Source organism: Aphis gossypii, chromosome 2 (genome assembly GCF_020184175.1).
Source record: "Aphis gossypii isolate Hap1 chromosome 2, ASM2018417v2, whole genome shotgun sequence".
NCBI classification, from domain to species: Eukaryota; Metazoa; Arthropoda; class Insecta; order Hemiptera; family Aphididae; genus Aphis; species Aphis gossypii.
The window spans coordinates 27,734,844-27,762,400 of record NC_065531.1 but is presented as its reverse complement, the minus strand read 5'-3'; the positions used below and the strand labels follow the sequence as shown (position 1 = coordinate 27,762,400).

General features: G+C 27.3%; 3 protein-coding genes across 5 annotated transcripts; 2 read left to right on the top strand and 1 right to left on the bottom strand.

Moving 5' to 3' along the window:
- The first annotated feature begins 265 nt into the window (after positions 1 to 265).
- LOC114130812 (telomerase Cajal body protein 1) lies at positions 266 to 4,932 on the top strand. Of its 2 annotated transcripts, XM_050201311.1 has the most exons (8): positions 266 to 1,605; positions 2,487 to 2,634; positions 2,714 to 2,899; positions 2,982 to 3,068; positions 3,470 to 3,696; positions 3,761 to 4,000; positions 4,367 to 4,493; positions 4,738 to 4,932. In XM_050201311.1, exons 2-8 carry the CDS (start codon positions 2,522 to 2,524, stop codon positions 4,856 to 4,858), a joined length of 1,101 nt encoding a protein of 366 aa, XP_050057268.1. In that variant the 5' UTR covers positions 266 to 1,605; positions 2,487 to 2,521; the 3' UTR covers positions 4,859 to 4,932. The 2 variants fall into 2 exon arrangements, with proteins under 2 accessions (XP_050057268.1, XP_027851678.2); XM_027995877.2 differs by lacking the exon at positions 266 to 1,605 and having other exon boundaries at positions 1,694 to 2,634.
- Positions 4,662 to 12,253, bottom strand: LOC114130811 (glutamyl aminopeptidase-like). Its single transcript, XM_027995876.2, has 12 exons — positions 11,727 to 12,253; positions 10,779 to 10,937; positions 10,376 to 10,675; positions 9,340 to 9,520; positions 9,028 to 9,266; positions 8,081 to 8,270; positions 6,548 to 6,740; positions 6,146 to 6,423; positions 5,883 to 6,070; positions 5,643 to 5,810; positions 5,334 to 5,559; positions 4,662 to 5,204 (listed from the first exon to the last, which is right to left on the bottom strand). Exons 1-12 carry the CDS (start codon positions 12,194 to 12,196, stop codon positions 4,950 to 4,952), a joined length of 2,847 nt encoding a protein of 948 aa, XP_027851677.2. The 5' UTR covers positions 12,197 to 12,253; the 3' UTR covers positions 4,662 to 4,949.
- Positions 12,254 to 14,783: 2,530 nt separating this feature from the next.
- LOC114130778 (circadian locomoter output cycles protein kaput-like) lies at positions 14,784 to 27,528 on the top strand. Of its 2 annotated transcripts, XM_050199755.1 has the most exons (22): positions 14,784 to 15,189; positions 17,320 to 17,535; positions 17,614 to 17,892; positions 18,004 to 18,068; positions 18,169 to 18,353; positions 18,416 to 18,652; positions 18,763 to 18,882; positions 18,975 to 19,569; positions 21,671 to 22,049; positions 22,322 to 22,366; positions 22,448 to 22,596; positions 22,660 to 22,751; positions 22,814 to 22,903; positions 23,009 to 23,114; positions 23,183 to 23,357; positions 23,427 to 23,558; positions 23,627 to 23,733; positions 23,802 to 24,121; positions 24,852 to 25,004; positions 25,226 to 25,369; positions 25,431 to 25,565; positions 25,623 to 27,528. In XM_050199755.1, the coding sequence occupies exons 9-22, from the start codon at positions 22,009 to 22,011 to the stop codon at positions 25,752 to 25,754; spliced, it is 1,821 nt and encodes a 606-aa protein (XP_050055712.1). In that variant the 5' UTR covers positions 14,784 to 15,189; positions 17,320 to 17,535; positions 17,614 to 17,892; positions 18,004 to 18,068; positions 18,169 to 18,353; positions 18,416 to 18,652; positions 18,763 to 18,882; positions 18,975 to 19,569; positions 21,671 to 22,008; the 3' UTR covers positions 25,755 to 27,528. The 2 variants fall into 2 exon arrangements, with proteins under 2 accessions (XP_050055712.1, XP_027851636.1); XM_027995835.2 differs by lacking the exons at positions 14,784 to 15,189; positions 17,320 to 17,535; positions 17,614 to 17,892; ... (3 more) ...; positions 18,763 to 18,882; positions 18,975 to 19,569 and having other exon boundaries at positions 21,626 to 22,049.
- Positions 27,529 to 27,557: the final 29 nt, after the last annotated feature.

Sequence of the window (27,557 nt, the reverse complement as noted above, 5' to 3'; positions counted from 1 at the left end):
TTTTTAAGTATTATTAATCACCATACTAAAAATCGATATTAGTTTTAACTGTATTTAGGAAAATGTTTATAGTTATTCTTTAGGCATTAAAAGTCATAGTATTTTTGAGTTAATTATAAGGACTATAGGATGTTCAGACACTATACATAGTGGAAATAATATAAAGTATCTATATATTTATATTATATACCTATAAATGAATATTACGGTAATAATAAAAAGAAAAAACAAATATCTTAATAGGTACTTTGAGAAAAGCACAAAATTCAAAACCAATTACCAAAGACATTACAGAAGAACACAATTTTTAAAAATTTAAATCGGGTATTTACATTCTGTCCATGTGACTTAAGAAGCCAGGAGTTCGCTAAGTCGCCGGTAGGTTTTGCACATCCTAGACTGAGCACGCAACTCCCGCGAACCGGCGAATCTGACGCACCTCACCGTTTATCGTTCTTACTCTTTTTGGTATTCCCGATCTTTGCATCGCTGTCATCCTGTTCGGATAAGTTAATTGTGAAAGTTTTTGGAGCCACTGACACTATTCGTCTGGGGAACAACAACTGTAATACTAAAAAACCCATACATTTGACTCCTCCCCTTGGAAAATCTTAATCGGTGACGTGGAGTAATTGATATTCAAAAGTTGCGCTCCCAGGTCAAGCACCAACCAAATCTCCGAAACTGTTAGAAAGTCACTTTAGCCGATGAAATAATCATGTTGTATTACTCAAACACCGACGCATTCAAGCACCCCCGAAATTAAAGATAAAACAATTTTAAAATAAATATTGTGAATTCAACTTAATACTTATATGTATATCTAGACCAAAACTCCTCCAAAAATATTTCCTACCTACGCCCACTTACAGCAGGGTTAGTAACTATTTTAATTTATATCTTATCTCGTTAACAGTCTTGTTCTACTCAATATTTATACAACTATATAATGGTAAATTAGTTTAATTAATATTCAAGGTTATTCTACAATTACACTAGGTACCTACCTATAGTAAAATATTACTTACCTATTAGTTTTTACTTATTAGCAACTGTTTTTACTTAGTTGTCGTAGTGAATTGTGAGTGGGAGGCATGTTGTTAGTGATTCGAATTAAATTTGACCTTTATAATTTAAAATACGAAAAATACATAGTATTAGTGCAAAATTTTGATAATATATTGAAGAATTTTTTTACAAATTTACAATTATTAAGACCGAAAAAATCCTATTTTGTGATCAGTATCAGCGTCATATTTTTTCATTTTTTCACATTTTTTTCCTTATACTTAATAAATCAAATACATACTTTACTATATTTTATTCCTAGTTTTAATTATTATTTCTTATCATTATCAGTTCTTATGAATTTTAATATAGGTAGGCACTTAGTACTTACCATTGATATTGTCACTCTATTGAACAAAAAATGGCATACCTACCTAATGATACATCTATGAATTTTATCATACACGCTCAATGACAATAAATTTCAACATTTTTCATTTACATTTTCCGACTTGTGCTTTTCTTACGCGTACATTTCATTTGACGTTGTTTTATTTTGACGATGTCGCGTTTCTCCCTTCGTAAAAACATTAACAAGTATGTAAATAATATTATATATTATAGTAGGTACTATAACTTACTGTACTATGTTTTTTTAAATTCTACCTACAGCAAAAGTTATTTAAGAATTATTAATTTATTACTTAATTTTGATTATGTGTTAAAAATAAAAATATAATTCAAAAAAAGTCATTTTTCTCAAAACTATCACATTGCCACTTACTGCCTTTCGGCTAAAGAAGGCAGTATAATAACGTGTATCGCATACCTATGAATATATTTTAAGAATGAAGATTATAATTTATATTATTAGGAATACCTAACGCATATTATAATGTAGGTTCTGTGCACGGTTTAAGTTATACTTAAAGTATATATATAGTATATATTATACTTACGGTATATCTTAATACCGTGGTTCTGTAGTATAAGATATGTAATCTTTTAAGACCGTAGCGGCGTTGACAGCTGCTGGTTAATCTAAAGCCGTTGTTATCACTTCAAACTACATGCTTGACGCGTTATCAACATTTTAAAATATAATGTCTTGACTCATGAGTCCTGACGAGTGACGACTAATAAAATTAGTAATTTTCAAGATTTTTTGAGCTTGTATTTTGTAACAATGTTGTAGTTTTCAGTTTAAAGTGTTGAAACATAAATTACAATATAAACAAAATATCAAAATATATTATAAAAAATGTTTACTCATTTATGTGTTTTTTTTTAATATAACATATTTTGTACAATTTTTCATAGATAGTAATAATAATTTAGTAACAATTGAGGTACCTTAAATTTGTATGATATTGTATTATTTATTGTTGAATTCAAAACTAAATCTTAAATTATATCATATTATTACTCGTAACTATCTTATTTAATATTTTAAATACAATATTAAAATTGGTAAATAGTACAGACTCATTGATAGTTTACTCAAGAAAAAATTATGGAAATCAATCATGCTGTCCAATTTAAGGACTTACAACTTATTTGTACATGTTCTGATGATTTCCTTGTGAATGACAAAGAATTTCAACAATGTTTAAAAGGATGCAAATGGTAAGACAATTAAATTGTCAATAGCTTTGTTAGTAAAACTAATTTTTAATACTATATATTATTAAAAAAATAAAAACAGGTCGACTGATGGTCTCAGTATTTTAACGAATAGTGAAGACAAAAGACTTCGAATTTTCAATATTGAAACAGACGAAACAAATCAATGTAAACAACTTCATAAAGTCAATGAAATAAAAGAAGGTGGTACTATATATGATTATGTATGGTATCCAAACACTATGCAAAATAGTAATGATGTAAAGTTGTTAGTAAAAGTATATAAACTAAAATATTAAATTGTTTAATACTAAGTGTAACATCAATAATTTTTAACATGGTATTTTCAGAATATTAAGTACTAGCAACCGATCACCTATTCATCTCTGGAATGCTATAAATGGAGAATTAGAAGCAACTTATAGAGTATATGATCAGTATGTTTTTTTTATACCTATATATTAATTACTTAGAAACTATTTAATATTCAATAAGATATACATGGCATAGATATTTTCCTCTTAGTTTAAGTATGGTTTAAAGTCTTTCCTTCAAACAATAGTAACTAGTAAGATTTAATTTTAATATATGATTGTTTTAAAATCACTGAGAGACTGTGGATAACTTTGTGAATATAGGGACTAAACCCCCATGTCCCTTCCCTTAATTTGAACCCGGGTACACTTATAAATAGTTATGTTTAAACTTCTTAAATTATTATTGTGAAAAATTTTAAATCATCTTATTTGACATTACAATGTCCACTAATTGTATAAAAATATTAATTTGTATTAAGTTTATCATACTGTATGTTTTCATAATATTTATTATTTAACAGTGTTGACGAAGTTGCACATGTTAACTCATTATGCTTTAACTGGTCTGGAGAAGAAATTTATTGCGGTAGTTATGGAAAATTAAATATTTTCCGTACCGACCGTCCAGGACGTGAATTTACTGAAATATCTACTAAAGCAGATTTACATAGATCAATAATATCGACCATAGTTATGAATCCAGTAGATAGGAGTATTTTTGCTGTTGGTACATATAGTAAAGATATTGGTGAGTTCTTCTTTTAAATTATTATTAGTGTAAAATTGTATATTTAACCATAGATTTTGCCTAGGTATATATGGTGGTAATCAACTTATGTACATATTAAGGGGACATAAGTCAGGAATTACCCAATTACAATTTTCACCTGATGGATTGAAATTATATTCGGGTAGTAGAAAAGGTGATAATGATATTGTGTGTTGGGATTTAAGGAATGTTGGTCAAACTCTATATTCTGCTGAAAGAACAGTGACTACTAATCAAAAAATTTGTTTTGACATTTCATCAGATGGACAATACTTAGTTTCAGGTAAAACCATATATTTTTAAAATAACTAATATTTATTTAAATATTAGATGGTTTATCAAGTGCTTTTATTTAACTTCTGATTTTTGGAATTTTTCAGTATTTTTTAAGACCATAAATAAAATATGTTCTATACTTAAATATTTAAAAATCTAAACTTTAAATAGGTTTACTTAAAAATTTTAACTATCAGAATTTGAATGTATAAATTATTAAAGAATAATAAAAGTAGGTGATTATTAAATCGTTTTGTATTATAAGTTTTTAATATTTCTATTACTAATACCTATGTATGTTGATATATTTATATAAACTACATGTAGGTCCTAATAAATTAAAAATAACATTCATATTACTATTTATTTTTAGGTAATTGTACAGGTGAAATTAGTACTTGGAAATTAAACCAAATTATTGAAAAGTCTGATGGTGCAGAAATTGTTCTTCCTTTAAATTCTAAAATTCCTGTACATAATGACTGTGTCAATGGTGTCAGGTTAGTAATAACACAAACTTTATGAACATTTATATATATATATATATTATATAGTCTGCAGTAACAACTAGTTGATATAAAATAATAATAATTTAAAATTATTAAGACTATTATTTTTTATGAAAGACGTTAATTTACAATTTTTTTAAAGAATTACAATAATTAATATCTTGTAATAAAATATTTATAACTTTATTATATTTTGTAATTGCCTAATTAACAAACTTTTTAATACTATTTTCAGTTTGCATCCAACTCTTCCTCTATTAGCAACAGCATCTGGACAGAGGCACCATGAAAATGATAACGATGAACAACAATTGAAAGATACTGATATCAGTTTAAAATTATGGGAGATAATTTAAAATTTATAAATCATATTATTCAATTTTTAACAATACAAATGATATATCAATATACAATTAATAAATAATGAATACATTGATAGTTATTGCATTAAACTAAAAAATTAATATTTACTAGCGTTATTATAAATAATAAAGATAAAACAATGACATTAATGTACTGGTATGAACATGAAATAGCACTGGATGGTGCTTGGGTAGTTGAAGCGGGTGGATCGAACCAAACATGTATTAGTGGATGGCATCTTTCAAAATAAGCAGAATTGAGTTCCACTTCCTTGTATGAATCATCAAATGAGTTTTTCAATGTTGATGATAAATAAGTAAAATCTCTAATTGCATTTAACTAGAAGTATAAAAAGAAAAAAAGTATAAACTTAAACATTCATTATATCTCACAAGTCTTAAATTATATCTAATTATCATTTAGGTAACACTATTGTTACTTTATATTAACATGTTTAGTATAGTATACCTCATTAATTTCTTTCGTTGTTGCTACACTTGAAGCCAAATATGAGTATATAAGCATAATCATTTCTTCACCTTCCCACATATTACTCAGAGATTCATTGATTTTGTGTTGTAAGAAGTTAGTTGTTACATTAATACCAATTGGAGTTGAGGTTAGTGATTTAAACACAGTTTTATAGTCTTGTGGACGTATTGGACAATCAGTTTTGAGAAAAAGGTCTAAATACCTTAAATACAATGAATATTATTTTTTATTCTATAATTTAGTTATTTCATTACTTTTTTTTATCAATATGTTGTATAAATTTACCCTGACAATATTGTTTCATTTGTGCTGCAAGCCAATGCTAATAGTGATGCTTCTCTTTCTGAAGTTGATGATGTTTTTTGGAATAATTCAAAAACTTTATTCCATGTTTCAGTTGTTCCATTTTTGACCCCACTACAGAGAGCTGCTTCTTTTACATCTGGCGGTATTCTGTTGAATGAAAATGTAGGAATTAATTTAGAACAAATTATAATTATACATGTTAATCAATTTATAAATTACTCTGTTCCATTTTTGTCCCATGCATTAAAATAGTTTAAAGCTGATTTAACACATGATTCAACATCTAATTTGCATGCCCAATTTGAAAATGCTTGCATACTAGTCTTCGTCAAATGTTGACCATCATTTTTTTCGTACTGGTCACTAACTTTTTTAAATGCTATTTCTGCATATGTTTTTGCAAAATTCTAAGGTTTTAATGTTTTATATTAGTTTTGTGTATTTGACAAATATGATTTTTAAATACTAAACATTTATATTACTTTTATTTGAGCTCCTGTATGTGGACAGCGTCTTAACCGTTCTACAACGTATGACATGCTATTTTTCACAGAGTACCATGGAATAAAATCATCTTCATTTTCTAGGTAAGACACTAAGGTAAATGGTACAGAGTGTGACAATTCTCCTGCTCTTGCTAAATTGAATGAATCGTCAATCAGTTGTGCTCTATTAAGAACATGTATAGTTTTTGGGTTGGTTTTCAGCTCGGCAATTAGTAGATTCCAATTTTTAAAATCATAATTAACCCTATAAAAACCTATAAGGAAATATATACATTTACTTTAATAAACGTAATTATTATAAAAAAAAAAAAGGCACCTATATGATATAATAAATCAATGAGTAATACAAAGCGGATGAAATATTGAATAAAATCATACCTGTTGATTGAAGATTAAATAGTACCCATTCTCCGTTATTCACTAGAGGTATAGTTATTTCGGTTTCTTTATTATTCATCCAAACAGTTGGTTGAAGATTATTAAATTGTTGATTATTTTTACTAGTGTATGTAAGACCAATATGCCACAAAGTTGTGTTATTTAATTTAGGTACATCAACTTGATATTGTTTCTGCAAAAATAATTATTATCATGTCATTTAAATAATTAGAGTACCTACCTAACTGAGTTTAGTGGATTGACTTCTTGACTATAAGTAAGTATCTATTACTTAGGTATGTATTATATCAAACATTATCAAAGATATGAACAGACCACCTTTGTGCAAGGGAAGCCTATTTATTAAAGTCCTTATTCATATATTAATTGAATATTAGCCCTAATAGCCTGGTGAACTACTTAAGTACAAAATACAATAAATACCTATCTAGTGTAGTTGATGAAATAATCAAAAACTATAGTGCATTTACTTTTTGTTTATGGTAGATAATATATTTTATAAGCAAGGTAATCAACTGTATAATAGATTGAAGATTTCATGTGTAGGTACCCCATTATTGTTGTTGAATGGATAGATAGGTAGGTTACTGTATGTACTGTTTGTGACAACTGACAGATCACCGATACTTATGTTTTATTTGAATTTAATAATAAATAATCATGACAAGAATACCTACAAGATTAATGTTATAACCAGAGAAAATTTGTTAGCATAGGTATTTCATTTTATATTAATATTTTAGAATACCTGCCAACCTATTTATACCTATTACTATTACATTTATTAGTTAATTTTCATTTATAGTGGTTAAATTAATTATTGACCAAAAACAAATTGTAAATTCCTATTAAACACGCATATAGTAGGTAGGTAATTCCTAGGGCTAGGTTTTAATGACCTAAAAAATGTAAAAAAAAATGACCTAAAACCCTAATAAATGGTTAAAAAATGACATCTTAAAATGCTAGAAAAAAAAATTATATTAATAAATAGGTAATAAATAAATAATACTGTGTATAATTATTAAATTTATTAAAAATAATTAAAATCTCTGAGTTCAAAGTTTAATAATTAACCATTGCTACTGTTCCAAAAGGTGACGAGAGACACAAAAATGAAAAACACATTATCATTATGTAAATCATCAATAAATACATTCATCGCTTTGCTCGATAAGTATCTAAAATTATTTGATTAAATTGAGAATTTTTCGTAATATCTATTAAAACTAAATCTATATAATCAATCGCGATCATAGCAGTTTAAATTAAAACTTAAAACAGTGGAGTGGACACACATCAGATTTTTAATATAGGTAAGCGTAAGCGCCTGAACAGTAATAGGTAGTTATTTTAAATTTATAGTAAAAGCTAGTACCTATCTGCTGGAGATTATACAAGGTATACACAGTTGACTAGTTCCTCCAGTAGTCATTGCCAATGAGACCAATGAGTATTATTGAATAATTTGAATATTTTTATATAGTTATATACTTTTATAAATCAACATACTTGAGTTACAATAAGATAGTTGGCATTTCCTGAATCGACATTTATTACAGGATATCCTGCTTGATCAGTCCATGACCTCATATACTCTTCAACTGTAATTGTATTCCCTAATATTCCTGATTTATAATTCGCGTCAAATATTACACTATCAAATGAATTCCATAAATTTTTTGGTTCTGCAGCTTTATACCTAAAATTAAACAATAACTATTAACTAAGTAACAAATTAATATAAATTATAATATATTAATATTAGGTATTAAATATTGTCATAAATAAGGCTTTTATGCCTTTATTAAGTACCTATTTATCTATATACCTACATGTATACTTGTATAATAATTATATACCTATATCATTATATCAAGATACTACATGTAAAATTATTGTAACATATTTATACATTATATTTATCAGATATCACCTATCTGTCCTACCTACCTACCTACTTATTATATTTCAACGAACATCATAATTTTAGCCAAAATGTACTTTTCCCATTTTGATCAAAACTTACAATTCCTTTTTTGACAAAAACTTACCGTTCTCTTTTCAACCAGTTCAGTTTTCTTTAAATTTTACAATCATAACAACTGAACTTGATAATTTTTATATTTAATTAAATATTATTGTATCCATAAATATGATTTTTTATCATCAAAATTATTTCACACAACTATGTAAAAAAATGTACTTTCATGAATAGATAGGTAGATTATGTTTAGTCATGACATTTTCATACTTCTCAATCTTATTATAAGTAAAAGGTGCCAAATTACTCTTTGATACCGCTTTAAAATTATAATAAGCTCAAACCTAACAAACTGGGTAACTAAAATTATAATTTTGACTCTTAAGTACCTACATTTCTAAACTTCCAGTTAAATGAAAACTGACTGAAAACAAGTAATATCTAAAAATTATCTTAAGTTTTTTTCAAAACTTACTTATAAGTATTCAAGTATAATATTAAAGATGTTCTAAATATTTCATCATTTAATGCATGCTTTAACATTCTTAATACTGAAGCTCCTTTGTTGTAAGTAATTGTATCAAAAATACTTTGAATTTCATCTGGTCCTTGAACATTTGCTGTGATTGGATGACGTGATCTATGATCGTAAACTAATGCTGCTTGATGTTGTTCAATAACAAATATATCTCCAATACGCCAGTCAGGTTCTGCCTGTAAAAACCATTGATAAATTGTTGTTTCATAAATTTTGATTCATAAGACGATTGAATTGTTAATATCTAACCACATGAACTGCAAAATATTCAAATAATGTGGCAAAAGCTTCATTTAACCAAACATAATTCCACCAAGAACATGTTACAAGATCACCAAACCACTGGTGTGACAATTCATGTTGAACCGTTGTAACTACAGTTTCTTTATCTTTTTCAGTAGATTTATTTGTCACCAGTAAATATGTTTCCCTGAAACATATATTTAATAATAAAATAACAACTAACAAAATGAAAGAACTTATAGTAAAAATAGAGTACCTATTTCAGACTAAGAATACACCTATATTAATTATTAATTTAATTAAAAATCAAATTGTAAATATAATATATGAACAGAATTCATTATTAAAAAATACTTTATATAATTACTAGCTGCTGATGTACCTAGATATAAGTAAACCTCGATTCGTCGGAAGTACTCTTGACCATTTTTCGAGAATACACAATATATGTTTAATTAAAACCATAAAATTTAAAGTATTTAAATATTTAGTATAAGGTATAATCAAAATTTCAACAAAGGTATGAATTATTTGATGGTCTGCATCTCCGTTATTGTTATTTTTTGTCAAAACATTGAGCTCAGGTATCTAGTCATCAAGCATTTACGTGTGTATCAGATCTTAGTGTCTAGTGAGGAAGGGAACTGCTTATTAGATATTACGCCACTGCACTTTTCTGGTATTTTTTCGGGAATCAATAAGTAAAACGATGAATACCGTGTTTGATTGTCTAGCAATTAAAATAATTTAAGTATATTTAAGTTAAAATTGGTTATATTTATTCAAACAATAAAATATTCACTATACACACTAATAAATTAGTAGCTTATACTAATTTGTTCTTAATAACCAGTATATAATATGAAACAAGATAGTATTATTATCCCCTTGATTATGCTTTATGATCTGTATATTACATATATATATATATATATATATAAAGTAAAAACGCAATTTTAATTTTCAATAGTTCAAAAATTAACTTTGAATTATTCCATGTTGTAAGTAAATAACGTTTATAAAAATATATTTTTATTTTTACCTGTATGTATTTAATCCCCAATTTTCCATCGCGCCAAACGAAAAGTCTGGAATTGCTAAAAGGCCTATTTTTGAATACGTGTATGGTATGTTTGTGTAAAGTTCCATCAGTTCGAGCAATTTATTTGCCTTTTCTTCGATGAATGTTACTTGATCGGCATATTCTGCATGCGTGTAAATATAAACTTTTTGATCTTTCGTTGTGTTCACAAATTCAGAAACCGAAAATGCTACTAAATACGTAGAGATCGGTTCTGTAGTTTGATACTTATCAGATACATAATTAGGTTGTGCTGGAGGTCTGTGTAATACAAATTTGACTTTAGAATGTAGAATATTTGAATAATTCTTTAAAGCTTATGCTTACCAGATGATTTTTATTAATATTTTTTTAATATACTTACGTTTGGGTAATTCGTTCTGCTATTGGCATGTTTGATAAAGAAATTTGTGTTTCTAATCTTGTGACTACAATTGAAAATGGTGTTTTAAATGCAGGTTCATCGTAACATGGAAACGCTCTTCTAGCATATGTAGGTTCGAATTGAGTAACAGCTAACCATCTAAAATACATACATATTATTAATTTATTCATTATTAGTTATTGTTAGTTAAGTAAATACTTTAAAATTTTAATTAAAGTAATTAAGGAAATTGGAAGCGATGATTTTCTGTAGTTGTCTTAACTGTTAAACTCTAACACACGAACAGAGGTATAGAAATTCTAACACGTTTTCATTTTAATGTACCGATTGATCTAGTGAAGCGATAAGAATTCTAATAACAGATTTTAATTTGTCGTCAAGTCAAATTCAAATCGATTTCCCAACATTTTTAAGTTTATCCTCTACCTAAATTATCAAAAAAATTTATAATAAAAAAGGAATAATTTTAAAAATTATTGGATATTTATTCATAAACTGATAGCTATAAATTTAAATTCAAACCGGTAATAATCAAATAGCAACTACCAACCTGTAAAAGTATACCTAATATTAAGCTTGGATACTTGGCCCCAGTTTTTCAACAAGTAAGTTGTAAAAATTTAATGTGTAAGACAAGTCATAGTTTTTTTCATTTTAGGAATACTTACATATAAACTAACTCTAAACTTATTGTAACTAAGATTTTAAGCGGATTGATAGGTGTATTTGTTTTACAATGTGTGTTTTTTAAAAATAATGGTTTTTTTGTTGTTATTATCTAGTTCTTACCTATATAGATTTAAAAATTAATTTAAATGACTTTAACTCGAGTAACTTTGAAGTAAATAAAATACAAATATAATTTATACAATAAAAATACGAAGCACACATGTCAATAGTTACGAATGTATCTAAAATAAAACTCACTTAGTTTTTTTACTGTTTTCGTCCGTGTACGAGCTTTTATAGAAACCACTCATGTCGTTCCGTAACTTTCCCGAGTATGCAATTTCAACTTCATACACCCGATCAGCAATAAGTCCAGGTGTCTTAAGTTGAATGATGAGTTGTTCATTTTTTTTCACAATATTGTTTCCGGCAACTTCGATGTCAGTTGATGAATTTGTATCTTTTACTTTGATTTGATTTATTGTTAAACCATCTATATTTAAAGTTAATTCTTCTGTTGTTATTTTCACCCGAATCGTTATCAACACAGTACCATTGAATGTAAAATTGTTATTTTCTGGTTCAATAAAAGGTTGTACATTTAACCTATAGGATATTGGTTCGGTATTGTTGGGCAAACGGAACACATCCATTTTCTCTTTTACGTCGGTCGCATCCTGCGCAAAAACGCAGGAGCAAGATACAATTAAGAATAAAAATTTTAACATGTTAACTTTAGCAATGCAAATTATAAACTAAAAACTAATATTATTCATCAACTACTCTTACATGAGTATACAAAAAAATATTTTATCATGGTAAGACATTTAATGATGTAATGATTGTAATTACTATGAGTCTTGACTCGAGTGTCAGATAAATACGCCCTATTAGCTATTACCTACTTTATATTTACATTGTTTATCTTTTAAATGTGTTTAATCTTTAATTTATTTTAGTATTTAAAGATAGCCAGTTAACAAGTCTAATGAAATAATAGTTTTCGATGTATATATTATACAGTCAATACATATTAACATATATTATCGTATTATATATCAATTATCAATTATCAATATATAAGTATAATATTACTGCTATAGTCCAATCTTTACTTAGGTTAGTGTTATACGTTATACTTATATTCATATAATATTCATTGGTAAAAATTGAGAATTTTCCCCTCTTAATATTTTGTGAATATTATAGTTGTAAAATTGCAGATAATTATTTTTTTAACAAAAAAATACCTATAGTATATTTTTAATTTTAATTCTACAATTATTGTCTATATTAAAGTATAAATAAGAAATCTTTTATTGTGCCAAGCTAAAATTGTCTTAATTGTGTAGTTATTGTTATTACTTATTATTTAACATCACCCCCTTTGTTTTAAGCTTTTGTGAAAACCCTTAGAGTCGTAAGTGTTCTTTAAACAACAAAGTTAATTGATTTCCTATTTCCTAAAACAATACGTGGTTACTATTTATTGTAATATTTATAATTTTATTAATTCTATATACTATAAATTTTTCAAGTGGAGTGGTATTATAGGTATGAAAAAATAATAAATAACATTAAAAAATATTAATTGTATAAATTATTTAAAAATAAAAATAAAAGTTATTACACGATAAACATAATCCTATAAACTATAATCTATATTTATTTTAATACTTTAGTAAAAAACTTAAAATACTTTAGAATTTATTCTAGATAGGAAATGACTACATATTAAATAAACTCTTACCTACGTTGTATTTATAATTATACCTATAATTTAATATAATAAAAATATAAAATAACAACACTTTTTATAAGTACCCACCTATAGTTATATAAACTTATATTATAGGCTAAATGACAGTTTAAACATAATAAAATGTGGGAGGGTTAATAAAGTCAGCATAGAAATCGAATACGGAAACATAGAAAACAATTTAAATAAATAATTTACAAATACCTTTTTAAATTTTTTTAAATATCATTTGGTTATTATTTATTTCAACAATTAATAACAGCTCGATGGTTATAATTTTACTCATAGAAACAGTAATACAAATGACATAATAGTTAATGATTACAATTTGACAGTATAATTATTAATTATAAACAATTAAAAATGAATGTTAATAAAATTAAATTTAAAAAATACCTATAATATAGATAATATATAAACATGATGATGAATTGATGAATAATAATTAAAGAGGCGTATACCTATATAATTTTCGCCAAAAACAAAAATAAAATTGGCGCAAAATACGATCCCCCTTAAAGAGATTTAGTGTTTTGGGTAAAAGTGTATTAAAACTGTTAATAATAGGGGATATTAGAATAACATAGAAATAGATCGAGGTAAATTTTGAAACAGAAATTTTTCACCTCACGAAAAATGATTATTTTGTTTAAATAGAATTACCATTGATTACAGATATGTCATCAAATTTCCGCTTATGATTAACATAAGCCGTACGAACTAGTAGAAAAGGCAGTGGCGTAGCTAGACAATTTTTTTTGGGTAGGCCCGATATTTTGTTTATGTAATAAGGATTTTCAATGAATATTTTTATTAAATAAAAAAAATAGTAATCGTGTTGTTTTTAAGGCGTTTTTAAAAATCTATTATTTTATCAAAATCGTACGGAATCGTGCTTTACCGATGCTATATACATTAAAATTTTTAACTAAAAATTTAAGAAAACTATTACGTGTAATAATAACACTTAAATCGAGTAGGTACTGAGAAGGTTTTATGCGTACTTAATTAACAAGTGCTTTGGGTATTTCGTTAATACAATATTAATATCTTGTATCTATAAGTTCGTAATTATTACATGGATAAGATATTACATGTAGCTAAAAAAAAAACAGAATGATTTTATTCTCTGAAGAGTACTCCTGCACATACGATAAAAAATAAAAATATTGTATTTATTATACAACATAAAGTGATAAGTATATACAGGGTTAAAATCTACTTATAATACACATGCTCAATAAATTAATAAGTAATAACAAAGGTAGGTATAAGTTAGATACTTAGATAAGGTAAAAAATATACATATTTTTATGTTCGACATAATATATTGGAATATTCTGAAGTACACAATATTAATATAAATAAGTATTAATATTAATAAGACAAGTATGTATCTATACAGATATGTACCTACATTCGAGCACGGACGCGACGTATTTCATCCCAGCGGTGTGCCGGACGGGGAAGCTTCGTAAAGTCGCTTACCCCCTCCTCTGCCGATCAGTACCGGACTGTCGGCCGTTGGCTACTTGCCGCCGGCACCTTTGGTCTTGTCTTTTCCAGGCGGTCGAGTCCTACGCATCGTTGCGTTCGCTCGCCGTCTCGCGCTGGGTTCGCACCAAACCGCGTGTGCGGACTGCGGACAACGCGTGTTATTGCTAAGTCCTTGTGCCGCCTTTGCTCCTTTAACGGCCTTACACCTCGTGTGGCTGTCTGTGTCGTTTGGTTCGTTGAACGTGTGCCGCCAATATATTTATTAACCGCTTATTGTTTTACAACTTTCGGTTGGCTCATCGTGCGTTACCGTGTGCCGCCCATATATTATATAGGTAGACTGCGTGGTCAAAGGCCTTTTTTCGCAGTACCGTGCGTGGCTGTTGAGCCGTCCGTGTCCCTCCCATCTGGAGCTGTTCGTTGGATCCTCTACAGTCTCATACGCATCGAAGTTGCTGCAGCCAGGTTATATTATTATTACTATATTATTGTTGTTTTTATGTCTTATATAATAGTATAATAGTATAATATTATACTACGTGTGGTTGTGTAACAAACATTTAACTATATGTATATATTATTAGATTTACTTTTATCTTGGGCGCCCGTATTGTTATTTAATTATTCTATTATATCTATGTATTGATTATTCATCTTGTTAGCGTTTTAATATATTATTATTATTTGTGAGTGCCTTAAACCCCACAATGTGTACTATTACATTTATATTACGTATTAATTTATTATATTTATATAGATAGGTATGTAAATATATTTTGGTAACCAGGGCCGCATTTAGGGGGGGGGGGGGGTGCAACGAGTACAATTGTACCGAGCGGCAAATTTTTAGGAGCAGTAGTAAAGAGGTACAAAATGTTGAATTAATGCTGATAATCGTGATGGAAATAAAAACAAATAATTTAATCATTTAAAACCTTTTTAACATTTAAACCATGATTTAGACATAATAACGCACATACCGCATTGATAAATGATATTCACTGTTCATTGTTTTTATTATTTAGTAACCATAGATTATAATAATTTTGTCTAATATAATTTTACTAGGTATTTGCTATAAGTGATTCTATTTAATATTTATGAAACAGACACGATGTTGAATTAATGACAACACTATTATAATATTATTTATTATTTATTAATAATAATATATTAATTTCTTAAGAAAAATAATTTATTATAATATGAGTTATGATTTACCTATATAATTTCTGTGAAGTGTAAATGAGTTTACTATTATACGTTATAGGGTGTATAATATATATATTATATTGAAGTACTAAATTTATTTTAATATTATTATTATTATGAAATGTTAAAATTCATAATTTCTTTTGTTTCATTAAATTATTCCTGTTTTATAAAAATTGAAAGTAATTTATCATATTAAACTTATTAAAGTGTATATTTTATATTTTCACGGGGGGGGGGGGCAAATACCCAAACATATCTCCCTAAAATACACCCTAGAGGGAGGGGCGGTGAACACTTTAGTTTGTATCAGGCGCCAAATCTTAAATGTGACCCTGTGGGTAGCCACCTTCCCGTCACCATCATCCCGCAAGTCGTTGCCTCGAGCGGCTTCGGCGCAAACATACATTATTCTTACCAAATATAAAATAGATATTAACTTGGTACCTACATAGAAATAGGTGTAACCGTTTAAGTTAATTATTAATAATTCAAATTATTATTTACATTTTTCTACACATGCACAACAAAACATTTTTTTTCTAAACTGCAGCCCATATTTGAATACATAGTATATTTCCATAATATACCTAGGTATTTTGAGACAGAGAATACCACCCACTTTCTAAAATGTTGAAGGAGCAATTGCTCCGGAATAATACCTTCACCTCCCCGCCACTGCCCAACTGGGTATTCCTAAAATATCACGTTGGTTGACCTTTTACATAATATGTTTTTATATTTAATACTATTAAATATAAAAATTTTAAATTCTGAGCAGAGCGATGGAGATGTTGTAATACATAATAATACGAGTACCTGTATACAATGTGTTCCGTTAGGGAAATTACCGACCGACGTCATACGAAAGTATAACTAAAAATGATGAAGAAATGCCTTTTAAAAGGGGGTCAGGTGAAAATACCGTGTATCTATGGTTAATTTTCTTTAGAGTTATACCAAAAAAACGATATCGATTTTTTCTAAAACTTGTGTTGTGTAAAAATCTTAGTTTAACCTTTCTTTCCCTTTTCATGGCTAAAAACACTTTCATAGGTCACGAAAATTGTATGCAAAAAAATGGTTCACGTTTTCATATTTTATTTAAGATTTACAAACAAATGATTTAATTTTCTACTATATAAAAGCAATAGAGTACTGATTACTTTTAATTTTTATTTGAATAAGTACCTCTCATAGATATTTAATTCTTGTCAAGCATTTAAACACACTGTAAATATATTTTTAACAATTAAATTTATTTTTAATAAAATACGTTATACATCAATATAAAGATCTAATCAAAATAATCAAATATTACTTGTTCAATTGGAATTAAACATTCATTAAAAGTAAACTATACTTAATATTATGTAAAATTAGGTATTGTGAGAATCGTCGATATGGGTGTCCAGTATCAGCAAAAATTGCAATAACTGATTAAATGCCAATAATAATTCCAGCAGCACACATTTACAACCATAAACCTGTACTTAACCATGCAGTGGCATTGCGAGGTTTTTTGAATAGGCTGAGGGAAAAAGTGAGTACAGAAAATGTTGTTCCACAGAATATAGTTGACCAGGAGGCGCATCTGCAGTAAGCTTTTTAATAAAAAAAAAGTGAATTTAAGTTAATATATTTATATTTAAATTTAATAATAATAAATAATTACAGATATCCTAGTGCAGCGATGGAAATGGGCCGTACCGCAGCAATTAGGGCTATTGCACGGGCTAGGAGTAGAAACAGTCCACTTGTTCTTGAAACTTTAACGAATTGGGTAGACATATTTAATTTTGATGAATTCTGATGAATGGGGCCCAAGACTACGTTACAGAAGGTACAATGGTCCCTTTTTATCAAGGTCCGTTGGAAATATTAACTTCATTGAATCTTACCGCGCATCTCTCTAGAGGCTAATGGGCCAACACCCAACATTGTATGGATTCTATGGTAATTTTTTTTGATAAAAACAAAGTAGAATTGTTATGAAATTTAAATTATAGAAATCTAATCAGCTTTTTCGATTACTAATATCATAAAATTGTTTGAATACATTTTTAGATCACTTGAGAACAGTCAAAGAAAGAGGTCGAAATGATTTTAGGCGAACAGTCGATAGACAAAGAGTTAGTTAATCTATAATCACATTATAATCACATAAATCATACTTTACTATAATTTATAACATATATGAACAACAAATTTACCTTAGCTTTGATTTATTAGGGCAGGCAAGCCGATTACAGGGTGTATCCACGCAATGATGTCACTATAAGAAATGCTTGGAATAATATTGAAAATGGCAGATATAATTTGAGTAACTTCATTAGAAATGTGGATAGTACACACCAGAACAGATTGTGAGAAATAAAATCGAGGCGCCTAATTTTCTATATCTTAAGTCATAATAAGTACATATTTTTAAAAGTAATCAACAGTTTGTATAATGTAATAATTCAATTGTATCATTTAGAAGCTATAGTACCAGGAATTTTAATGGAGCCACTTCCTCTACCAGCACCATTGGTACGGCCAAATTTTAGACCCTTGATATTGGGCCCAGTGCGCCTAACACTGAGTAACACCTCTTCAACCACTCATTCAGCCGTCTGCGGTTTTACCAGTGCGTCAATTATTCCCGTTCAACCAGAACATATTCGTGGTCAAGGAAAGATACGTGATCATATTAATAGATCTTATCCTATAATAGGTAAATGCACACATTTTATTATAATACTAAATAATGCAAAACTCATTTGAATATAATTCTTATAAAATAAGTTAACTTATTACATAATTGATCCAATAAAATATTTATAGAATATCGAGAGCGTGTGCGTGGCCCAGAAAGGTTAATAAATGCTGCTGTCAATGAAAGAGCTGCACTTCCCAACATAGAAAAAGCTTGGGCAGATTTTTATATGATGGAAAACGAAAATGGTATAGTTTAATTAAATTTAAAAATGTAATATTAGTTAATGTAAATAATGTAGAAAATTTATGCTAATATAAAAATTGTATATTGTTTTCAGAACCAGAGCCACTACTGCAAGTAGAAATTAATGATCCCCCTCTACTTCCAGTACAGAATGCAGACAAAAAAAATATTATAATAAAATTTGCTGTACAAAAAATTATTTAAATTACTTGCAAATCGTTTTAGATATCTTGGAACTATTTTGCATATAGAGCCCCCCATTTAATTTACTTATTATAAAAATTCTAGGGCTGAAGCCCCCCTCACTTTAAGGTCTAGTTACGCCTATGGCACATAGGGGTACATATATTTTATAAGCTCCTAACAACGCAACAGTTCAATGATGATTAACATTTTTACGTATTTATACCTATACTTTAAACAGTTAACAGATCGTACAGTAGATTATTAGATTAAACGAAATTGAATATAGTACTTTTAGATTCTGAACGAAGTGATAAATGTATTGATTTTACAATGATGTGTGTTTTTTTTTATGATCAACTGTTATGGGGCTAGTACAGTTCGGCCCCGAGATAACAGGCAGAATAATTTTTAACTCTATAAATAGTCCCTATAAATGAATTGGGACATACTCGGGTGATACTTTATTCTAGACGCACTCGGAACCACGGATTCATAGATAACAGGTAAACTGATTAATTATATCTATTAATTATTATATATTTATATATATTAATCCGTGCTCGGAACATTAAATAAAATATAATTTTAAGACATTCGGGAAATTCCCGTGTTCTACGAATTTAAGAAAGGTGTACACTGTTTCGAAACTTAGATCTAGTTAATTTTTTATCTAATCAAAGTTCAAACTCCTCAACACGGACTTCAAAGATATTCTAATTTCTATTGTACCCTCGACGAATTACAATTTAGTACTACGTTATATAATGGTAAAAATAATAAATAATAAATTTGGATATTACATTACTTACATTATTTTATTATTATTATATATTTTTCTTTTTTTATCATAATATTAAAACATTTAAAACTATTATTAATTACTATATTATAATGTATATAATTATTATTATTAAAATGAAAATTTTTGTCAAGCTCATGCATGTCTCTGAAATTACTCTTCCGATTATCTTTATTTTTATTTTTAAGGTAAGGAACGTTGTATTAAATTTTCAATTTTTTTTTTGGTCACCCAACATTTTTTTATCATACAAACAAAAAAAACACACAACAAAAAAAATTCTCAGAAAAATCGAATCTTTCAGTTGTCTATAAATAGCTCAAAAAATGTCAAAATATTTTTTAAATTTAACTGTATATAGATAACACTAATATAAAAATTTCGTGAACATTTCATGTACCTATTTACAGTGATCAGTTTTTGAGTTACAACCATATAAAAAAATTGATTTGGTCGAAAACTGGTTTTGCGTAAAAATTCTCGTTTTTGCGTCACTTTTTTTTGTTTTTTTTTTCGATTTTCTTGTAAGCTGTTGAAAAATTTTTATTTTGGATCTCTCCGATGCACCAAGGATATTCACTTTGCCATCGGAAACCACCCCCGAAGTTTGAAATTGAAACACTGGAAGGCACGGGGGGGAGGCATATTTTTATAATTAAATGCCATGCAAGAAACCAAAAAATAAAAATCATGCAATTTTTGACTCGTCAAGTTAGAAAAAATTGCCTACCCTGACTCCCTGTCCTTTACAATAGTCATATAATTGTTATCTATCGGAATTTGAAATCACAGACTAATTACTGAGGAGATATCTTAAATAAAACAAAATTGATATTTTACAGTAGGTAGTAGATAGTTTTAAAAAGTAAAGATTTTAAGGCATTAATTGAATATTGAGTGTCTTGTATTGTTCTATTATTAGACTATTAGAGATACACCTAAGTACCTAGATTTCACACTTCTTTTTATAAATTTATAAAATTAATCGGTAGACACTTAATATAGTTTGGACATATTTAAAGAACCACTTGGCACTTAATAAAAAGCAGAAAAAGCTGAAGGCTTACTTACTAATACCTAATGACTCAACAGCGAGGCCCCAGATATATTATATATAATATAATAATATAGCACTTCCTGTACCCGTCACCCAGTATCCACCATACTTCCATAATTCCATTGGTCATGAATCATAATTAAGCGGGTGGGGAAGGACAGGTATAGCTGCGCGTGGCTTAGCCCTTCAAATAACCAACTTAAATAATATTAATTTATGTTATTTATTGACAAATTTGGTGTAGAAAGGTTGTAGTCCGCCTTCTCCCTAAAATCAAAGTCTATCCTCGAGGGTAACGACAATCATAGGCGTAGCGTGATGAATTTGTATGGAGGAGTCTTTTTTTCATTGTGGAAAATCAAACAAGAGCCCAGACTCCAGACACAAAATTCTGAGGTGGGTTACATAATTTTGGGGGGGCTATAGCCCCATTAGCCCCTACCATTCTACGCCTATGACGACAACTGCGTTACGCTTCATGTCTACAGTTTAATATTTAATTTTCATATTTGTATATATTATATATAGATATAAATGTACATGTTAATATAATTTATTAATCCGTGGCCATGTGTGTACACTGTACACACCTAAATTATGGTCATTATAGTCAGATTACAATAATACATTTTATTGTATTATTATGTCTAGACAAGGTTGTTTTTAATACCTATTTATTATTATATTATCGATTACCTTATGGAATATGGACCTGAATGTACTTGTTTTAAATGTTTTAACATTATAGCAAATGGTTCGACTGCCGTTCATGGTGCATTAAAAATCAAAACTTTTTCATATCATTTTATATCAATAGTTTGATTAGCCATTAACTATACACAGTCTACAACGCTCTCTTGTCATGCGCCAGGCCGACAGGCGCCAGCATCGAGCATACATAATAGTGCCGTTTTCCGAAAACTAGTATCGTTTACTCTGCCCAATATTGTTTATTTTGTGCACTTACCAATGGGCCCGATTATACACCGTGCTACATGTAAAAATGTAAACTTTGTGTACCGTGGCGCCTGAAGGTAAGAAGCAAAAAGCCCGAAATATACGTACCTACCTGGACCGCACGCCACTATGTCAAACTACTTGAATAGCGCCTCTACTAAGAAATCCGAGTAAGTTCATCTGTCATTGTGCTTACGAATAACACACGACTCAAATGTGGAATTTATTGGGTAGGAAACGTTCTGGAAAATATACCAAACACACTCATCTAATTGTTTTTATTTTTTCGTGTAATGTAAATGTTATGAGAGTTAATCGACCAATTGCTGCACATTGGTTGACTGACTGGTGTGTTTGTAAACATGATTGTATTTTATACTTATCGGGCAGGTGTAGTTTGTCATTGATTGTGACTTGGATATTTTTTTTCTTGTTTCAACAGTGACAAGTATGACGACGAACTGACCGATAGAGACGATACTAAAAGGTAGGTATTATCAATGTTTTGTGACCAATGTATAACTACTACTATTCGTTGATATCTTGTTATGAAAACAATAATCAATAGAAAATCAAGAAACCTAAGTGAGAAGAAACGCAGGGATCAATTTAACAACTTAATCAATGAATTAAATCGCATGTTGTCCACAACTAATAGAAAAATGGATAAATCCACTGTTCTGAGAACAACCATCAATTATTTAAATAAACAAAAAGGTGTGTTATGTCTATTTAATCTGTTGTAAAATATAATAAATTACATGTATTAATCATTTTTAGATATATTATTGAATTCAAGAGTACATGAAATAGACAATGATTGGAAACCAGAATTTCTATTAAATGAAGAATTTACACATATAATTTTAGAAGTAAATTTTATGTTCAAATATTGTTGTCTAAACTACTATTTTGTTATTCCATTATTGTTTAGGCTTTGGATGGGTTCATTATAGTATTTACATCATTAGGAAAAATCCTTCATGCTTCAGAAACGGTCACTGCTCTTCTTGGTTATCTTCCGGTACTATTTTTAATTATTTTTAATCATTATTGCTATATCTATTATGTTATAAATTATAATGCTGTATAATATTTTTGTGGTTCTAATAAAATTATGTTTTTTTAGAAAACCATGGAAAATTTATCAATATTTAAAATAATCCATGAAGCAGATCATTCATTGTTACAAGATCGGATTATAGAATCCAGACTTTCTAAAAATTATGATAATGGTAATAACTTATTAAATATATGTATCAGTATTGCAAATATTAATGAATACCTGATTTTTTTACATTAGATAAAATTGTATTTTCTTGTCATTGTAAAAGACATGATCCATTTAAAGATAAAGAGGAAAAAAATCAATTTGAATTGGTGCAATTTTTTGGTTACTTTCAACCAAGTAGTGAAATATATCATGGTAACAATCTTAGAATTTCATCTCTATTCAGTAGTGAAGAAGATGACCTTAAGTAAGTCTTACATTATTTGAAATATAAATTATGAAGTTAAAAAATACAAAATTTATTTTTAATACGTAGCCTAGTATTTGTTGGTATTGGCCGAATTATGACTCCACAGTTATTAAAAGAACTACCAGTTATGGAGGATATAAAAAGTGAATTCACCTCTAGACATAGTTTAGAATGGAAATTTTTATTCCTTGATCATAGGTAAAAATATTTATTTTAACACAATTTCTTTCAATTTTTATCTTTGTGTATTTTTGTATTAATTTCAGAGCTCCATCAATTATTGGCTATATGCCGTTTGAAGTTCTAGGAACATCTGGTTATGAATATTACCATATTGATGACCTAGAAAATGTAATATTATCACACCAAGCTCGTAAGTAATTAACTATAAATATTTTTAGTTAATATTAATTAATTAATTAATTACTACTTATGTTTTAGTTATGCTGAAAGGCAAAGAAACATCTTGTTATTATCGGTTTTTAACCAAAGGACAACAATGGATATGGTTACAATCAAGATATTATATTAGTTACCATCAATGGAACTCAAAACCTGAATTCATTGTTTGTCATCATCAAGTCATAAATTATTTTAATATTATTAAAAAAGACAGTGAAACTAATGATGGAAGAAAAAATAGTAAAAAAAGATTATGGCACATTCCTTTAAATGAAATTGAACATCAATCATCAAATAGTGATTATGATTCATATCCCAAGAGACATTATGAGCAACAAAGTACAGATTCACCAAAAATGGTTTGTTTGTTAAATAGTTATTGTATCATATTATAAGTTATATAGATTTTGTATTTAATTAAATAGTATCAACTTAATTATTTTGTAAATAGTGATAGACAGGGTCGTCTGCTTAGGGTTATGAAAATTTTAGTCATCTCTTGGACTATTCCACTTGATCAGCTTACAAGTTAAAATCATAATACTTAAAATTACTAATTAGAATATTAATTACTTTTAATTATTAATATATTATTTTTAAACTTCAATGATATACTTAAATTATTTTATATTTAAACCATTATCCAATTTGCTAACTCAGCAATTGTCTCTGCTAATTTTGTAACAAGATCTTAGTATTTTAAATTATTTCATTTTACATATAAATTTAAATATTATAAAAATCTAATGTTCGAACATACATAATATTCTTATTGTAAAATTATATACATAATAGGTCAATTCATTTTTATACCGAAGATAATAACACAAGGTTGGTTCTACTGAACCTAAGTTTGCCATTTAACTGGTAATTTAAAGGTAAAACAAATAGAATCCTGAAATCCTCTTAAGGCATCAGATTATGTATTAACAATTTCAGTTAAAAATTTTACTTTTTGAAACATCAATCTTCACTTCTAATGTTGTTAAACGTTTTAAAATGAATTTTTAATTTTTAAAAATTAAACTAAATATAATTTTACCAAATTATTTTATAAGTAATGTTGACATATATATTTTAAATGTTTAGAAAATTAAATCTATTGAAGATATTCAAAATTCTAATTGTGAAGGTGAGTCATTGGCAGTGGTAGAAAATAAACACGATATTTCTGAAACATTAAACAATTATTTAGAAAATTCCCAATCTTCAGTTAAATTACCTGCTGGTTCAGTTTCCCCAGTAAGTATAATATTAAATATATATTTAATACTAAGTTAATCTTATTTATAACACTAATAACATAATATGTTGTATAATAGTATTCACTATTCAAATTAAAATGTGATAACAGTTGTAATTTTTAAAATACTGTTCAATTCTGGAAAAATTAAAACCTACTGATAATGCAATTTACATCTATATTTTGTACTTACTAACACCACATTAATATTAATTAAAAGTCACAGGAAAATCTCATTCAAGATCAATTACAACGTAAACAAGAGCAATTACAAAAAACTATAGTCAAACAACAAGAAGAACTAAAGAAAATAACTAAACAATTATTAATGGCACGGTGTGGAATCTTACCAACATTTATGGATGTATGTAATAAATGTTAACAATTAATATTAAGTTGTTCTAAGACTAAAAACCTATGTTTAGGATTCTTTACAAGCTTCTGAGCAAACAACTCAACCAGAGACCTCTGCCAATCAAATTATGTGTTCTGATGCCAGTGGAGAACTTTTTGAAACGTGTCCATTAATTTCTTCTGATGTTTTATTACTACACGAACGAGTAAAAACATTTTTATTTATTAATTATTTATTTTACTTATGTATTTTATTTTTAAAGAATGAACAAGTTATGCAACATTCCTATTCATCAAATATAACACAGAACATGGTCAACGAGGGAGGAGGACAATTGGATTATAGTTATAATAATCAGTCTAATGATGTTCTTTTTGAACAAAGTTCTCCTTGAAAATAATTACTATATCAAAGGTAGTTTAATTTCTCATGTATATTTCTTTAATGTTTCGTTGTTAGTACAACGCTCAATGATTTTTTAGCATAACAGTATATAAATAATGAAGTGAGTGATAATTTTACTACAAATTACCAAATATGTATTTTAAGAAAAATAATAGTTGTATAAAGGATTTAATCATTTATTCTTAATAACTAAATAGTCATTTATCTTTTAGTTTTTAATTATTTTTTACATTATTTGTAAATTATATACCCTACAGGCCACTGTATTTTCCTACCAGGTTAAGAAAGGAAAAAACTATAGCCTCTGTTTATATTTGATATTTCTAATTGTATATTATGAAAAATGTTGTGAATTCTGAATTACTGTGATCTCTTAATGGTTTTAAAATATAAAATTAAGAATATCCCAGTATGCTGACATTTATTTTTAAATAAAAAAACAAAATTAAAATGAGGACATAAAAAAAAATGTAATATTTTTAATAACAAAAAATATAATTTTTTTATTAATTTAGTAAAAACTTATGTATTTATCTCATCAACAAGAAAACTTATAATTAAGTGATCCCTTGTATTAATTTATACTATTAAAATTATTTAATTATGTAATCATAATTTTTTATCTAAATTATTATTTTATTTAAAACAATTAGAAGACAACCTAGCTATTAACTATTTAATTGTAAATATCGTAAATTATTTGATCTAATTTCTTCATACATATATTTTTAATTAAATGTAATCAGCCATATATTTTGTATATATATTTATATTAAAGTTTTTCAATTATTTAGTAGGCTATAATTGCGTTATTTGAAAAAAGATGTTCCTCTTTGTAGGTTCTGTTGTGGTTCCTTTGTTCTTGTATCTATAGTTAATATTACTTGCACAAAGACTTAACTATTTTGACTCTAAAGTTTTAAAAATATGTATCTGTCAATTAAACACTGTTAGTCATAAGTGTACATTACTTTTTTATGATTAACATTGGGTGCTATTGAATACTCGTAAAGTGATAATTTTTTTTATTTCATTTATTATTTGGTAGTTATTTTTATGAATAATAATGCGTTCATTTATATTTAACATTTCATAAGACTTTTTAGTTTGTATTAGTAAAAATACAATAATGTGCTGTTTAAAATACATACGCATTTGACTTAAGTATAAAATAACTAGATTTTTAATTTAAAATTTGTAGAATAGTATAGAATATGTTTACTTGATTTGTGTTTTAAATTGGTAATTGATTTGTGTGTAACATATTGGTGTATACAGTAAAAATCACTTGAAAGGGCTGGATAGCTATATAAGAATATGTGTGAATATAAGTAAACAATTATCATTTATTTTTATAATGATCACACATACAATCATTTAATACAATGTACTGTATTTATCAAAACTGTAAATGCAATAAATAATTTTATAATAATTCAAAAGGTATTCATTTTTGTTTTATATTTAGTAATTTATCATAATATCAAGTTGTCCTATGATTTCGGTCTTTACATATACTTTTTTACAATATACTTTTGACTGGAAAAATAGAAAATTTAACTATGTGATTTTTATTGTATATATTATAATATATGTGTTGGTTTACAACGTGACATTTATTATTTATTTTTATGGTACCTAATCTGTGTATTTTAGTTAGTAGATAATTTTAAATATTCTGTTTATTTCATACTTACAATTTAATATTAATTAATTTTATATATATTTATATAGTATATTATATCTGACCATTTGAGTTTATATTTATGTGTTGTTTCTTTTCAATTATATG

What these genes read in the sequence shown, in the direction of transcription:
- LOC114130778 (XM_050199755.1), top strand. Translation starts at nt 22,009, where the DNA reads ATGTCAAACTACTTGAATAGCGCCTCTACTAAGAAATCCGA. An exon ending in CTCTTCTTGGTTATCTTCCG is followed by an intron (nt 22,904 to 23,008) that starts GTACTATTTTTA and finishes ATGTTTTTTTAG; the next exon opens with AAAACCATGGAAAATTTATC. An exon ending in TCTTACCAACATTTATGGAT is followed by an intron (nt 25,370 to 25,430) that starts GTATGTAATAAA and finishes ACCTATGTTTAG; the next exon opens with GATTCTTTACAAGCTTCTGA.
- LOC114130811 (XM_027995876.2), bottom strand. Translation starts at nt 12,196, where the DNA reads ATGTTAAAATTTTTATTCTTAATTGTATCTTGCTCCTGCGTTTTTGCG. An exon ending in AATGAAACAATATTGTCAGG is followed by an intron (nt 5,560 to 5,642) that starts GTAAATTTATAC and finishes ATTGTATTTAAG; the next exon opens with GTATTTAGACCTTTTTCTCA. An exon ending in CAACGAAAGAAATTAATGAG is followed by an intron (nt 5,205 to 5,333) that starts GTATACTATACT and finishes TTATACTTCTAG; the next exon opens with TTAAATGCAATTAGAGATTT.
- LOC114130812 (XM_050201311.1), top strand. Translation starts at nt 2,522, where the DNA reads ATGGAAATCAATCATGCTGTCCAATTTAAGGACTTACAACTTATTTGT. An exon ending in AATAGTAATGATGTAAAGTT is followed by an intron (nt 2,900 to 2,981) that starts GTTAGTAAAAGT and finishes TGGTATTTTCAG; the next exon opens with AATATTAAGTACTAGCAACC. An exon ending in GACTGTGTCAATGGTGTCAG is followed by an intron (nt 4,494 to 4,737) that starts GTTAGTAATAAC and finishes TACTATTTTCAG; the next exon opens with TTTGCATCCAACTCTTCCTC.